Source organism: Bathycoccus prasinos (assembly GCF_002220235.1).
Source record: "Bathycoccus prasinos genomic : Chromosome_2".
In the NCBI taxonomy this organism is placed as follows: domain Eukaryota; kingdom Viridiplantae; phylum Chlorophyta; class Mamiellophyceae; order Mamiellales; family Bathycoccaceae; genus Bathycoccus; species Bathycoccus prasinos.
In genome coordinates, this window is record NC_024007.1 from 507,636 (window position 1) to 522,269 (window position 14,634).

General features: G+C 48.4%; 7 protein-coding genes across 7 annotated transcripts; 5 read left to right on the forward strand and 2 right to left on the reverse strand.

Annotated features, from left to right (window-relative positions):
- Positions 1–23: 23 nt before the first annotated feature.
- On the forward strand, positions 24–1,539 carry Bathy02g02720 (calreticulin; the record flags this gene model as incomplete). Its single annotated transcript, XM_007514916.1, has 2 exons — positions 24–144; positions 344–1,539. The coding sequence occupies 2 exons, from the start codon at positions 24–26 to the stop codon at positions 1,537–1,539; spliced, it is 1,317 nt and encodes a 438-aa protein (XP_007514978.1).
- A 793-nt stretch (positions 1,540–2,332) lies between these two features.
- Positions 2,333–5,482, forward strand: Bathy02g02730 (exosome complex exonuclease RRP44; the record flags this gene model as incomplete). The annotated part of the gene is made up of 1 exon (XM_007514902.1): positions 2,333–5,482. The coding sequence occupies one exon, from the start codon at positions 2,333–2,335 to the stop codon at positions 5,480–5,482; it is 3,150 nt and encodes a 1,049-aa protein (XP_007514964.1).
- A 222-nt stretch (positions 5,483–5,704) lies between these two features.
- Bathy02g02740 (predicted protein) lies at positions 5,705–6,721 on the forward strand (the record flags this gene model as incomplete). Its single annotated transcript, XM_007514682.1, has 1 exon — positions 5,705–6,721. The coding sequence occupies one exon, from the start codon at positions 5,705–5,707 to the stop codon at positions 6,719–6,721; it is 1,017 nt and encodes a 338-aa protein (XP_007514744.1).
- A 214-nt stretch (positions 6,722–6,935) lies between these two features.
- On the forward strand, positions 6,936–9,422 carry Bathy02g02750 (unnamed protein product; the record flags this gene model as incomplete). The annotated part of the gene is made up of 1 exon (XM_007514608.1): positions 6,936–9,422. One exon carries the CDS (start codon positions 6,936–6,938, stop codon positions 9,420–9,422), a length of 2,487 nt encoding a protein of 828 aa, XP_007514670.1.
- A 213-nt stretch (positions 9,423–9,635) lies between these two features.
- On the forward strand, positions 9,636–11,861 carry Bathy02g02760 (unknown protein; the record flags this gene model as incomplete). The annotated part of the gene is made up of 1 exon (XM_007514691.1): positions 9,636–11,861. One exon carries the CDS (start codon positions 9,636–9,638, stop codon positions 11,859–11,861), a length of 2,226 nt encoding a protein of 741 aa, XP_007514753.1.
- A 122-nt stretch (positions 11,862–11,983) lies between these two features.
- On the reverse strand, positions 11,984–13,201 carry Bathy02g02770 (predicted protein; the record flags this gene model as incomplete). The annotated part of the gene is made up of 2 exons (XM_007514434.1): positions 11,984–12,845; positions 13,128–13,201. The coding sequence occupies 2 exons, from the start codon at positions 13,199–13,201 to the stop codon at positions 11,984–11,986; spliced, it is 936 nt and encodes a 311-aa protein (XP_007514496.1).
- A 185-nt stretch (positions 13,202–13,386) lies between these two features.
- On the reverse strand, positions 13,387–14,451 carry Bathy02g02780 (RING finger protein 32; the record flags this gene model as incomplete). The annotated part of the gene is made up of 1 exon (XM_007514809.1): positions 13,387–14,451. One exon carries the CDS (start codon positions 14,449–14,451, stop codon positions 13,387–13,389), a length of 1,065 nt encoding a protein of 354 aa, XP_007514871.1.
- Between the last annotated feature and the right edge of the window lie 183 nt (positions 14,452–14,634).

Genomic DNA, 14,634 nt, shown 5'->3' on the forward strand with positions numbered 1-14,634 from the left:
CAAACGCACTTAAGAAGAAAAAGATGACGATGACGCACAGAACGCGGACGACGACGACGACGACTTGTCTGCTACTGCTGCTGTTTTTGCTGCTTTTCGCGCTTCTTTCCGACGCGAAGATTCACTTTTCGGAGACCTTTGATGGTGCGTTTTTTGTTTAAGTTTCCCCGGGAAGAAGAAAATCGAAACAAGTTTCGATTGAGACGAAGAAGAGAGGGAAACAGAGCCGACTCGCGCGCTCGATCTGATTTCAATCTCTTTTGGAGACGTCGTGTTGTTGCCTCTTTTATACTGACTTTACGGTTTTAATGCTTTTCGTTTTGATATCGTTTAAACACAACAGACGAAGATGCGTCGTCGAGATGGCACAAATCCACCTTCAAAGAAGACGAAAATATGGCTGGCGAATTCGTAGTGACGAGGGCGATACACGAAGGGAAAAAAACGGACTCGAAGGCGAACAAAGGGTTCAAAACGCAAACGAATGGACGCTTTTTCGCTTATTACTCGTCCGCGGACGAAGTGTTCGATAACGACGGGAAAGACCTCGTGGTGCAGTACTCGGTGAAGCACGAACAAAACATCGACTGCGGAGGCGCGTACGTGAAAATTTTACCGGAATCGAGCGAGATGGAAAATTTTGGAGGATCGACGCCGTATAACATCATGTTTGGACCGGATATTTGCGGGAAAGGGATCAAGAAAGTACATTTTATCTTGGCCAAACACGACGAACACGGGAACGAGAAGCAATACCAGATGAAGACGACGGTGAAAGCGAAAACGGACGAGTTGACGCACGTGTACACTTTGGTGATTCATCCGAACGATGATTTTGAGATTTTGATCGATGGTAAATCAGAAATCAAAAAGAATATCGAGGACGAGTTTGATATTTTGGAACCGAAAGAAATTCCTGACCCATCGGCGACGAAACCAGACGATTGGGACGATCGCAGAATGATTGTCGACGAAGACGCTGAGAAACCGGAAGGCTACGATGATATTCCTGAAAACATTGCCGACCCGGAACATCCGAAACCGGACGATTGGGACGACGACATCGATGGCGACTGGGAACCACCGATGGTTCCAAACCCGGAATACAAAGGTCCGTGGACGCAACCGATGATTGAAAATCCAAAGTATTCCGGAGGACCGTGGGAAGCGCCGATGATTAAAAATCCAAACTACGTGCCGAAGTCCGAGCCGTTAGCGTTGATGCGCAACTTAAAGCACGTCGGATTCGATTTGTGGCAAGTCAAAGCGGGTTCGTTTTTCGACAACATCGTCATCACGGACTCGTTAGAAGAGGCGAAATCGTTCGGCAAGAAATTGTTTGGCAAGAAATCTCGCAAGAAGGAGAAGCGCATGCAGGAAGACTTCGAGGAAGCTGATCGCAAGAAGAAAGACGACGAGGCGGACGAGTGGGCGAGAGAAACGAGGAAAAACGTGGAAGATCCGGACGCGCTCTTCCCGCCAGGAATGGAACCACCCGAAGATTACGACCCGGACGATCCTGCACACGATGAACTTTGAAACAAGCATGACGAATAGATAGAACGTAGCCTTATGCCGTAGCGCAAAGAAGCTCTCTCGTCGTCTACTCTTCGTTATTACTTACGCGATGTGAAGCGTTTGGGAGATCCATTTCCAAACCACATCATGCCTTTGTGAATAAAGCAAATAACGCGACTACTGAATTTCATATATAAATCATTCTAAATATCTTCGCTTGTAATACGCCTCCCATCGATTCAGAGTTCCTTCGCTCGACAGCCTTCGCTTTCGCTTTTGCGCGGTACTCTTACCACCACCACTCGTGGTGGTGGTGTTGCTAGGTGATTTCTCGCTCTTCTCACTGCTCCTCTGTTTTCGCGCATACGAACGCCTCTTCGCTCCCACTTTTGGCGTCGTCGTCGTCGTCCTCTCCTCGCTTTCCTTCTCGCCCCTCCCCGTCGTCGTCGCGATCGTCGACCGCGCGATCCGCATCTCTCTCGCCACTCTCTCTTCCTTCGTTCGTTTCAACCGTTCCAAAAGTTCCATTTTCTTCTCGCGTTTCTTTTGCACTTCCTTTCGCGTCTCTTTTACTCGCTTCTCGATCATCGCCTTATTATTATTATCATCATCATCGCTATTCTTCGTTTTCGTTTTGCTTTTCAGTCGCACTTTCATGCTCTATCTATATCGCGTGGTTTGTCAACAATGACGAGTGCATTCCAACTGTCGCTTTCCGTTTTGATATTTTCCCCCAAAACTCCTTTTCACCTCATAATAAAGATATAAGAAGAGCTCTCTTCTCTGATGAGGAAACATCAGCACCGCGCCTAAAATGGGCCGCAACGATGATGCTCGAAGAAACAGACGACGAAGAGCGCGTGTGTTTGGCGGTGAAAAAAGGCGCAAGTTAGTGGCAGAAAGAGAAGGAGGAATTAGGGGAATGGTGTTGCAAACGACTTCAAACGAGGTGTATTTGCGAGAGGATATTTCGTGCGGGTTTCCCGGGTGCGTAAGTTGCGACGAGAGGCAAAATGGAGCACCAACGGCACTGAACGAGCGGTGCGATTTTTTTCTCGTGCCGTCGTCGGCGAGCGTCATCGGAGTGTTGGGAGCGCAGTTTTGGGAAGATTTAGCGAGAGATTGTATCTTGTGTAAGAGCGTTGAAACGCGAACGAGGGAGAAGTTTAATTCAAACCCGAGGTTGATGCGAGCGATGAGAAGCGTATACGAAGATTCGCGGAAAGATAGTTTTTTGTTTGATGATTTGCACAGTCGAAAGATCAGAGAGCTTTCGAAGAGAAGTGGATGTGGATTGGTTGAAGCGACCGCGGCGTTTTACGCCGAGAAGGTGCAGACGGCGACGACGAGACGATCGAAGGTTATTGTACTCACGACAAAGCCTATGAAAAGCGCAGTGAAAGATAACGCCGTGACTACAATGCACGTAATCGAGTACATTCAAAAATATCATCCCGAGAACGAAGCTTTGATGTCGAAGGTACAAGCGGCGCTCGAAGAGAAAGAAGAGGAAAACGAAAAAGAGGAAGATATGGAAGGAGGCGGTACCTTTTCTGAGTACATTACACGAGTAGAGGTAGAAGAAGGTATTGCAAACGGTACCATAGTAATTGGACAAATGCGCGTAGATAGCAAACGGACGTCCGCAGTTGTCAATAACTCTATTCGCATAGACTCAAAAGTCAAAATGAATCGAGCTCTACACCTCGATACGGTTGCGGTTGACGTGAACACGAACGAGGTCGTTTATGTCGTGTCGCGAAAGCAAATGGAATTTACGTGCGTGCTCGATGAACACGACTCAGATGACTCTCGGTTGGCACAACGGAGCAGCGTTCTCGTCGTTCCGAGAGAGTCGAGTAAACTGCCTCGGTTTAAGATGTTCAAAAATGCTCCGGATACGCTAAAAGGAAAAGTGTTCTCGGTTCGCTTTTCCTCCTGGTCGAGACAGAAAACGTTCCCGGATGCGCATTTTTTGGAAGTTATAGGTGACGTTGGAAATTTCAAAGGTGAAGTTGATGCGGTGTTAACGAGTTGTATGATTCGCAAAGAGCCATTCGGGGTGAAAGCGAACTCGGAATTACCTCGGTCGGATTGGACGATACCGCTCGAAGAACTCGATACTCGAAGAGATTTTAGAAAGGATCCCGCGACGTGTATTTTTTCAGTCGACCCGCCTGGATGCGTTGATGTTGACGACGCGCTGAGTGTAAAGAAGTTGGAAAGTGGTGGTTACGAGATTGGTGTGCACATTGCTGACGTGTCGTTCTTCGTCCGAGAGAAATCTGCGTTAGATGCGGAAGGTAGGGCGAGAGGCACGACCGTGTACCTACCCAACGAGCGAATTGACATGCTCCCGGAAATTCTGTCTGCAAATCTGTGTTCGTTACTTGAAGGACAGGACAGATTAGCGGTATCGTGCGTTTGGCTCGTGAATGAGGACTTGCGCATTGAAGGGAAACCCTGGTTTGGTCGTTCAATCATTCGAAACCGAAAGGCTATCGATTATTATTCGGCGCAAGCTTTGTTAGATGGAGGCGATGCGGGATGCAAAAACAACGTTCGTGATTTTTACGACGCTTTGTATGTGTTGACAACTTTTGCGAATAGCAGACGCCGAGTGCGAGAAATGAACGGCGCGCTAGAATTGGCGAGCGCCGAGTTGAGGTTTGAAACGCATGCTGATGCTGGCGACCGCGAGGAACTTTCGACGGCAAAAAGAACCGCGGTTGCGGAGAAGCGTGATGTTCACACAATGAAAACGGTTGCAGAACTAATGATTTCAGCAAATTGTGCCTGCGCGGAACGCATTCACACGAAATTTCTCGAGGCGTCCTTCGTGCGCCGACACAGAATGCCAGCCGCGGACGCCTTCGACGACATCAAGAAATATTGCCGCGAGTTTTTAAATTTTAACTCGTTTGATAGTTCCAGCGGCGTTTCGTTGAACGAATCGCTTTCGAAGGCTATCCGTTTATCCACAGATTCTCGCGCCTCCGCCGAGGCGTTCTTCCGCGGCAACGCTGCGCAGAAGATGCAAGAGGCTGAATATTGCGTGTGCGACGGGGCCACGTCTTCGTCGCATTTCGGTTTAGCCGTCGATTTATACACGCACTTTACGTCGCCGATTCGCCGATATGCGGATATTATCGCGCACCGACAGTTATTGAGTGCCATCGGTGATTGCAGAGCGGCCAAGCGTAGCGACGACCTTTTGAAAAAATCAATTTTGCACGATCTCGCGGATCATCTCAACGAGCGCACGCGAATGTCGAAAGTCGTGCAAAGGAAAGTTTCAGAAGTTTACCTCGCCTTCTCGATGCTGGACAATGCAAAGACGAAAATCGCCATGGTTGAAAGTTACGACAAAGAACGAGAAGTTTTGAAAGTGTTTTTGCCGAGTTGGCATTTACGAGGCAATGTCTTCCTTCGTGACGAAACAGACGTCAAAACGCTCGATCCGTGCGGACTCGGCGGCGTTTCTATTAATAAAGGCGAGCGCGAGTTTTATCCTTTGCAAATAATTTACATCGAAGTCTCGGCGACGAGTTCCTATACGAGGGGCATTCAATTGACTTTTACTCTGTCCGAGGCTTTCAAATTATCACCGGACGATGACGACAATGATTTGAGGGAAATGGAACGCCGCGATGTAGAAAACGCACCAGAACTCGCGCAAGCGTTTGAGAATTCCGTCACGATTTCCAGCACGAACAGGAAGAAAGTGTTGCTGGAACGCAACGAACGACGCGATGACGCGACCAAAACAGATGACGGTAGCGAAACAGACGAAATGCTCGTCCCGCCGAAATCGTTCCGAATGAGAGCGCTCGATCCGTATTCCGTCCATCTCTTAACGCTCAAAGCTGCTTTGGAGATGAAATGCTCGAGAACGCGAATCGTGGACGAGCCATCGAAAGCTCGATACGCTCGTCGTCGCGCTCGGTTAGAAAAAGTTTTATAGTACCGTAGGGGTCATCGTAGCACATTAGATAGACACGATAAGCGTATAGCAATGAAACACAAAATACACAAGGGCAGCAGCAATTACTACAACACGTAGCTTACTTTTCTTCTTCAACCCGTTCGCTACTACACTATCTTCTGCCGGATTCTCTTTCCCTCTCGTCGGACCTATACCGCCTCTCGTATACTCTAAGCTTTTTTGTTGCCTAATTAATAAAGAATGAAGGGAAAAGAAAAACAAAAATTCCTCCACACAAACTCCTCCACACATCAAACGACAACGACAACAACAACGAGGCGCTTTCGTTTGAACGCAGAGCGTGGGGTTCATTTCATCTCTCTCTTTCTCAAAACACGTTTATTCGTCGGCTGTTTTGTTGCCTTGTCGTCGTCAAAGAGAATTATAATAGTAATAGTACTAATGGGCAAACGCTCCACCGTCGCGTACTCCTCCGAAGATTTCATCAAGAAGCGTCACAAAAAAGACGACAACGACACGAAAACGGATGACGATAAAAGCGCACTGAAAACGTATTACTGCACGTGTTGCTCCAATCCCGTTTTAATCACGGACTGCAATCTCTTCTCGCTCCCGAGACGAAGGAAAGATGGGTCGATTATTTTAGACAGGACGAAGTACGTCTGCCGGTTACGAGCGAAACGAGAGCGGGACAATAAAACGACGGCGATTCGAAGAGACAACGGGAAGAGCATTGAGAAGCAAACGCGTTATTATTGCGGGGACGTGCCGGTGTGTTACGAGTGCAACGACGAGAGTGTGAAATTGTACGTGTTGGACGGCGCGTTGAGGAGTTTCGAGAAAGCGAGGAAAGCGGGGACGAACGGTAAAGAGAAAGGGAATACTACTCGAGAGGTGGTGGAGTTGTTACCGGTGCCACCGTGCATACGCAGAGGGAAAGGAGGGAAGAAACTCATCATTTCGGTAAGAGTGATCGACCGGCAAGAGAAGTGCTCGGTGATGGATATTAGCGCCGAGAAGGTTTCCATCTCGGCGACGAAAAAAGCGGACGCGAAAGAGTTGTTGGAGCGAGAAGTGTTGGAATTTTTGAGCGAGACGTTGAAATGCCGAGTGGCTCAGTTATCCGTGTTAGTGAACGACGAAGAAGACGACGGCGTCGCGGTGACGAAAGAAATCGCGTGCGACGTCGGCGAATCGATGTCGCCGGAAACGGTGTTTCGAGCGCTCGAAAAGAGTCGCGCGGCGGCTGCTTCGTGATGAGAAAATGTGATAGATTTATCGAGAGCTTTTTGTAGAGTTTTAGTCATATCCACGGTACTATAGCAAACGCAAGCGCTCGTCGTCGTTCTCGGCTCCGGAATGTCTCGATACCTTTTACGTCGTCGCGCGTCTTTCGGTTTGATGGTTCGTTGGTTTTGTTCTGAAAATTCAAAAAGTCCCTTCGCACACCCCTCACAACAAAACATTCAAAATGCACACGCGCGAGACGACGACGCGAAAACGTCCTCCTCCGCGCGACAGATTCGATAAAATAAGCCTCGCAACAACCGAAGCCGTATCGTTCCTCGAAGCGCACGGAGTCGCGAACGAAAGGACTGGACGAGAAAACGCAGCGACGACGGCGTCAATAAATGCCGTTGAAATCAATTCCCGTGCGAAACAGATGAATCATCGAGAGAAACAAGCAGAGCAAGAAGAACGACGCTGGCGAACGATGGCAACAACAACAACATCAAACGTGGCGGAATCATTGAAAGTGTCCAAGCTCGAAATTGAACTCGAGCGACTCGAGGCGCAAGTGCGCGTGATGAAGAAAGATGTACGAATGGCGAGGGCGGACTGCGCAAGAGAAAGGCAAACAGTAGCGCACGAACGAAGGAGATGTGAAGAGTTGACGAGTTCGAGCGGACAAACGATGAAAGAAAACGAGGAGTTGAGAATGGTTTTAGAGAAGACGGAACGCGAACGGGACGAATTGAAGCGCGATTTTGTGGATTTAGGGGACCGGGCGACGGTCATCGCCAAGCAGAACGAGTACGCGAAGCGAGAGTACGAGAGGTGTAAGAAAGAGGCGGACGAGATGCGAGCGAAAGCGAAAGAGGAGACGAAGGCGGCAAAGGAGTCCGAGAAAAGAATGAAAACCGCCGAGAAGAGGATTAGCGAGAAGTTCGAGGAAGAGAAGGTGCAAATGGAACGTCGGGCGATGAAATGGCGGGACGAAGTGCTGCGCAAAGCGAGTAAAGCGAAGGCGAGTTTAGAAAAGAGAGAGAAAAATGTAAAACGAAAAGAGGAAAGTCAAGAGTCAATTGAGCGCAGAGAAAAGGAGAAATATGAAGCGAAAGTTCAAAAGATGCGGATGGAGTTTGAGCACAGAGCGACGGAGATTGAACGCGAGGCGAACGAACGAGGCGCGGCGGCGGTTGCCCGATTCGGCGCGAGAGCCTCGGAAACGGAAGTCGCCGCGGTGGCGGAAGCGCAGTTTGCAAAGGACAAAATGGACGAGGCCTTGAAAGAGTGCGCCGTGGCTAAAGCGGAAAAGGAAAGTTACGAGAGAAAGAGTAGAGAGGCGGAGCGAGCGAGGAAAGATATCGCGGACGCCTTAGAGAAGGAGACGCTGCAGAGATTAAAGTACCAGGCGGAGTTGGAGGTGTTCAGAGTTCAAAGCGAGCCGTTGAAGGATGAAATAGAAAGCGAGAAAGGGATGAAAGATGACTTCAAAAAACGTCTCGAGATGAGCTTACGAAGAAACGTGGAGTTACAAGAGGACGTTGAAACGCTTTCATCTTCAAAACGTGTATTGCTCGATGCCGAAACGCGTTTAAAAGCTGAAAATATGCGTTTGAACGCGTTAATCAAGGAAACGATAGAAAGCTACAAACAGAAAATAGAAACGTTGAAAGAGGACGTGAAAGCGTCCAACGAGAAAGCCATGCAGGCGTGCTTTGACGACGCCAAGAACGCGGTGGAAACGTGTTACCAAGAATCTAGCGAGTTGAAACGTCGCGTGGAAGATTTGACTGAGAAACTCGCGGTCGCACAAAACTTTTTACAAACTCGCGAAGAGGAACGCGACGTCGCCACGGAAAGTTTAGAACTAACCATGCGCGAGCTCGAAGCTAAGACGAGCGAAATCGAGCAGCTAGAGGAAAGTTTACAAAGTGCGAAGAATACGACGAATCAAATCAGCGCGAGCATGCAACAGCTCGTTAACGATTACGACGAGATGCAGAACGATTTGGAAGCGGCGGCTTTGAAAATTAACGAATTGACGGTGGAGAATATTCAGCTGAGCAGTATGCCACCTTCAACGGATAAAGGTGTGAACACCACTAGTGACACTGACAACTCGCGGGCGCTCGCAAAGCGCATGGAAAAGGAGAAAGAGATCGCCATCTCCATCGAATCCGAACGCGTTCGCGAAAAGTTGCAAAAACTGTTCGACACGAGGACGAAGGCGTTGAACGAGCAAAATCAAGCGCTTCTTCAAATAATGAACGTTATGAAATCAAAGGTTGACGCCACGGAGACTAATTTCAAGGAGGAGTTTGAAAAGCGTAAAGAAGTCGAAGCAGACTTGCATGCAAAATCCAAAGAGATTGAACGGTTGCAAAGCGAGTTATCCTCTTCCTCGCGAAAGCTTCGGGTGTTGGAAGATGCACTAAGCGTCGTACCTTCCTCAACCATATCGAAAGAGCAACCATTCTTTGACGCAAAAGATGATGATTACGACGAGAGCAACATCGACAACGACTTCAATAACGGGGAAACCTTTTTTATCCCTTCTGTTCCGAAGAACGGCTCCGATATTCGAGCGCTCATCGCGTCGCCGAAACGCTCCGTATCGAAAAGGGTTGGATTTAATAAAACGAGTCCTTTGATGCGACCGAACCCTCCACCCGTGAAAAACGAAGGGGCAAAGACGAATGATGCCACCAACGCGGAGAGAGGTTTGTGGTAGCAGAGCGCGTTTTATTTATTGTTATGCGATGTTTTCGTATGTGTATTTTAACTGAAACCTGTACAACATTTTCAAAAACTCCGCATAAAATCGAAAAACGAATTTTTAACACGCGCAATCAATCATGACGAGTTTTAAACGTATTGCGAACACGCGCGCGCACTGAGACGGGGAGAGGCGAAGGAACGCGGTGGTGCGCGTTTGTCAGTCATCATGCGCGCGAGAACGAGGACGAGACGCTCTCAGTATCACTCGTTTTGGAAAATGATACATTACCTCCTTCCGTTCCTTTTTCTGCTTCTTCTAACCGAATCATCGCGGAGTAGTCGCGCGCATAAAGACGACAGGAGAAGACACGCGTCGACAACAACATCGACGACTTCTTTCGAACCACCACCGGCTCCACCACAAATAGATAAGCGCGCGTTCAATTACAACAGAACCATCGCGCACAAAATGGAAAAAGTTTTAGAGAAGGAATTCGCGGACGACGATTTGGACGAGGAGAAGTATCACAAGGAGAAAGAGGAAGAGTTGCTAAAGTTGGAACGCGAGAGCGGTGGAGTAAGAGAAGGAAGCGAAAGCGTGATGAAGAAAAGTAGGAAGAAAGCGAGCAGTTCGAACGAGAGCGATGCTGTGAGTTCTGATATCGTGGAGGCGAACATGACGCAGCGCGCGAGACGGAAGCAGAAGATGAAAGCGTTGGTGTCAAGAACCGAGGATATTTTACTGCGAATAGATGAAGCTTTGAGTCGAGAGAGCGAAAAGAGAGCGGAAGGAGGAGAAGCGGAGACGTTGGTAGATAGCGAAGGAAACGAGTACGTTTTGGAACGAACGGAGAAGAGAAAGCAGACTTCGATGCAAACGGATTCAAATTTGACGAGAGATATCGTGTGCGTGTTCGTGTTTAGCGTGGTGATGTCGTTGATATTTTCGATTGTAGTTACCGGTGGAAATAGGAATAGAAAGATGTTTCAAAGTGCTCCGTCGTCTGATTTCGTAGGCTTCTTCGTTTGCGGTGCATTGGTTGGACCTTTCGGCTTGCGCTTGGTGGACGAGCCGGTGCAATTGGAGACGTTGGGAGAATTTGGCGTAATCGCGCTGTGTTTTTCAGTCGGTCGATTGTGTGATGCGAGTATATTTGAGAAGATTGGACGGAATAGTACTAGCCGATATTTTTCTTTCGTACGTCGAAGTCGAAGCAGTTCTATTGTGATTGCAAATGTCGCGATAAGTTCCTTCATCGGCGCGCTGTTAGGGGTTGCGACGAAAATCGGCATCTTGAAAGGGATAGTGATTGGCGCGATATCTGTCTTTGATGGGTCCAATTCCGTCGTCGTCGTGAGCAAATCAAGTAGTGCGAATTTGGTCGACAGTGCGAATTCACTAGACGGTAACGGTGGAAGCACGACGAGCATGGACAGTTTAGCTGGTGAAGAATCCAGTCATCTCTCCTCACTGACCTCACCGCAATCCTCGAAGAGAACAAACGACGAATTGAACGAGAGCAACATCATGCGATGGTGGACTGGAATCGCATTCGCAATTGCACGAAATTGGAACACGACGATCTTGTTTTCTCAGTCCGTGGCGAATATTGTGTACGCGCTCGTCATGTCGTCGTTCGTGACGTTTGTCGTCGCTTCGCGTTTTAGTGGCCGCGATAAGGTTCGCGCCGGCGTTGCGACGAAATGGAATAGCAATACTAAAACACACGCGAGCGAGCACTATCAAGCCGAGAAGAAACTGATTTTTATGTGTGCAACGTGCTTGTTCTTCGCTCGGCTGACTGAGATGTTCAATTTAGGTTACGAACTGGGTGCTTTCGCGTTTGGGATTGCGTGTCATCACAATCGCAGAGGAGAGGAGAGCTTGGGTGTAAATACCGACGACGACTTTGAAAATAAGCGCGGTAATTTTGCCAAAAAAGACGAAAATAACGGTGACTTGGAATCGCAGCACAAGGGTAAGAAGAAACAAACTCACAACAAAGTAGTTGGTTCAGACCTACTAAGAGCAGCGCACGCTTTAGCGTTCACGGCTATTGGCATGAACGTTCGCATGAACTATCTTCGCGAGAAATTGATTCCGTTGACGCTATCATCCGTCGCTTTTATTATTCTCGTTCGGAAATTGAGAACATCGTTGCGCAAAGGCGAAACGAGCTTGGTGAAACATTCCGTTGCGTCGCCTTTCGCTTCATACACGCTTGGCGAAACGACGAGCGAACGGAAAGACATCAAGAGTTACAGCGATGTCATCACGTTGCTCTTGCTAAAGCGCTCGCTTTTCGCGAACGGCATTTCTTTGAATGCGTATCACTTTGCGTTTCACACGCAAGTCTTGTGCATATTTTGTATTTGGCCACTCATGGACTACTTCATCTGGCGAAGGAGTCGCAGGCATCATCGCGCGAAATCGAGGAAGCGCAATTTTTAGTCGTCGCGTAAAGTTTGTTTGCATCGAGTCATTCTAATGGTAGTTGAACAATGAATTTGGTAGTAGTATTTAATGATATAACGTAGCTTTTTCTAGGTAGATTTTACACACTCAACTATTGATTACGTCTCCATAGCCTCTGGCGACGAATCCTTCTTCTTTTCTCCGTCCTCTCTGTTTTGCTCGTGCTCTCTCTTCTTGGGCACAAAAATGTCCCCTTCGCCCCCACCGTGTCTTTCTGGATTTTCGACCGCGTCCGCCGGATAGTACTCGTAATGCAACTCTCCTACATCCGTCCCGCTCATCTTCGTCCATCCGTCCGGTCCAACGTGATACACGCTCACCGTCCCTCCCGAAAAGGCGTCTCGGAACGTCGCGTGGTAAATCGCCCTTCTCCCCAACTCCGCCGCTTCTTTTATGCTCAAATCGTGTCTAAAACCTTGATCCAAAACACCATACGCGAACAACGACCCCGAACCAACTGAAAACCTCTTTCCTTTTAATCTCGTTCCATCCGAGTCCACGTAAAACAATCCCGGTCCGGTCGTATCCCAACCGGCGACCATCGTCCCCATCGATAATCCGCGTCCGCGATACCCGTACAAAGTATTTGCCAACAACTTCGACGCACCAGTCACGGTAATCCTCTTCCCAGTCTCAAGTTCGTGTAACCGACACTGAATCCCTAAGTTCCTCTGCCAAAACTGACAATCCGCCGCGCCTCCAGCCATCGTCCCGAGTAAAAAAGGGTTGATCTCGATGACTTTTTTCACCGTTTGTGAACTGATGTACGGTCCTTGCGACGCGCGAGAATCCACCGCGATGATAATTCCGTGTTCAAATATAAAGCCTAAAGTCGTCGTCCCGTGTTGTGGTTTCACGTGTTCGACGACGTCTTTCTGGAAGCGAGAGAAGTCTTCCACTCGAGGTATCGTGAAGTACTGATCGTGCGTGTTGATGCCGCACAGGACGTCGTTTTCCAAACTGTTTTGATGTCATTGTGTGAGGACGAGAAAGAGAGAGAGAGAGAGAGAGTATCATCACTGGTCAGATACAGAACGACTAAAACGCTTCAACGAACGAACAATCCTGCGATATCTCCACAGATCAACGGCTTTCCACCGCAACTTTCGACGCAAAGAAGAAGAAGAGACGATGAGACGATGATGAGATCGTTTCAAAGGAGAGAAAACGAAGCAGCAACAACGCGCAAAAGATGCAAACGCAGAAGAAGAAATCACCAAAACACCGAATCAATACGCTTACGTCGAAGTCAACTCGTCCGCCTCTTTACGAACCGGCCGGTCGAGCACGCTAAAGTCTAAGTTTAAAGACGTCATCTCTCTGAAACGATGTGATGTGTGGGTTTTAATGAGGTTCGATGAAGAAAAGAAAAGTTTGTCTACTCGTAAAGAGAAAGGAAAACGAAAAATGTGAACACCGCGAACGCAAACCCATACAATCCGTCCGATGATGATGAAAGCGAGAGAAGAGAGTTATTAAGAAAAACACAAAGTTCATTCATTTACAAACATTTTCGGGAATAGTTCGCTCGGCGACAGCAGGGACAAAATATCTCTCTGCCGATAGATTTCAAATGCCTCTCGAACGTTCGCAGGCAGTTTCTGTGGAACCGGTGCGAACAACTGAGGTACGCGACTTTCGTCGTCTTTGGAGGAGGAGGAGGAGAAGAAGGAGTAGAATCGTCGGTTCTTTGCGAGGAAATGACAGCGTTTGTCTTCGAGGCGGCGAAGCGAAGCGCGCAAATAGAACACTCGTCGATTTCCAGGGAGAGCGATTTGGCGATGACGACGTTCCAGTCGGTGTTCGTATCGTTGGAATCCTCGTCGGAAGAAGAAGATTTGTCGATGTCTTCTTCTTCTTCTTCTTCGGCGAGTTGTTGTTTCCTCGTCTCTCTCCTCTTTTCGGCGCTTCTCTCGACTCGCTTTCGTAACGCGCGGAGCTTATTCGCCATCCAGGTCATTCGCGCGTTCTCGTTCATCGGTCCGAGTTTGTTTCGAACGAGACGTCCTCTCCACATTTTCTGTATCGTCAACGCCGCGTGTCGAATGCACTCGTCTCTCGCGTCACTTATCCGAATCTTTCTGTACCCGACCGCACGACAACACGGACATCTTCGTCGTTCAGATATCGATTCCACGAACGTCTCGAAAGACTTCAAGCACTGCGCGTGGAAACAGTGCGCACAGGACGTCAACACTTGTCCTCGATTTTGATCAGCATCCATCGTCGTCGTCGCGCTCGTCTGAATCGTCGTCGCAAACTCTTCTCGGCAAATCGCGCACTCCGAATCTTTGCCGGTCCGTTCTCTCGCTTTCTTTCGAATCTCTTTCCAGTTAAACGACGACGACGACGACGAAAAGGAAGAAGAAAACGTGAGTAACGGTTTTTCGTTTTCTCGTCCTCCTCTTCTTCTTCGTTGACTGAGAAAAAAAGAAGAAGAAGACAAAGAAGAATCAAACGGTGCCTCTTGAAACGACGCCGAGGAGAGAACGAACGCGAGTTTCAAACAGTCGTCGTCCTCGTTCTTGTTCTTCTTGTTCTTCTTCTTCCTTTCGCTTCGAATCATCTCAAAGCTCTTCTTCTCTCTTTGAGGCAGTGTGGGTGGCAGAAGGCGCAAAGGGCTCGTATTTTATGCTCGATTTTGTGTTTAGGGTATCACACGCAACCCTAAATTTTATGTTTCCTGCTTTCCTCCACGAAGAGAGAAACGGGCAACACAAATCGCGCGCGCGCTGAAAGCGCATCATCT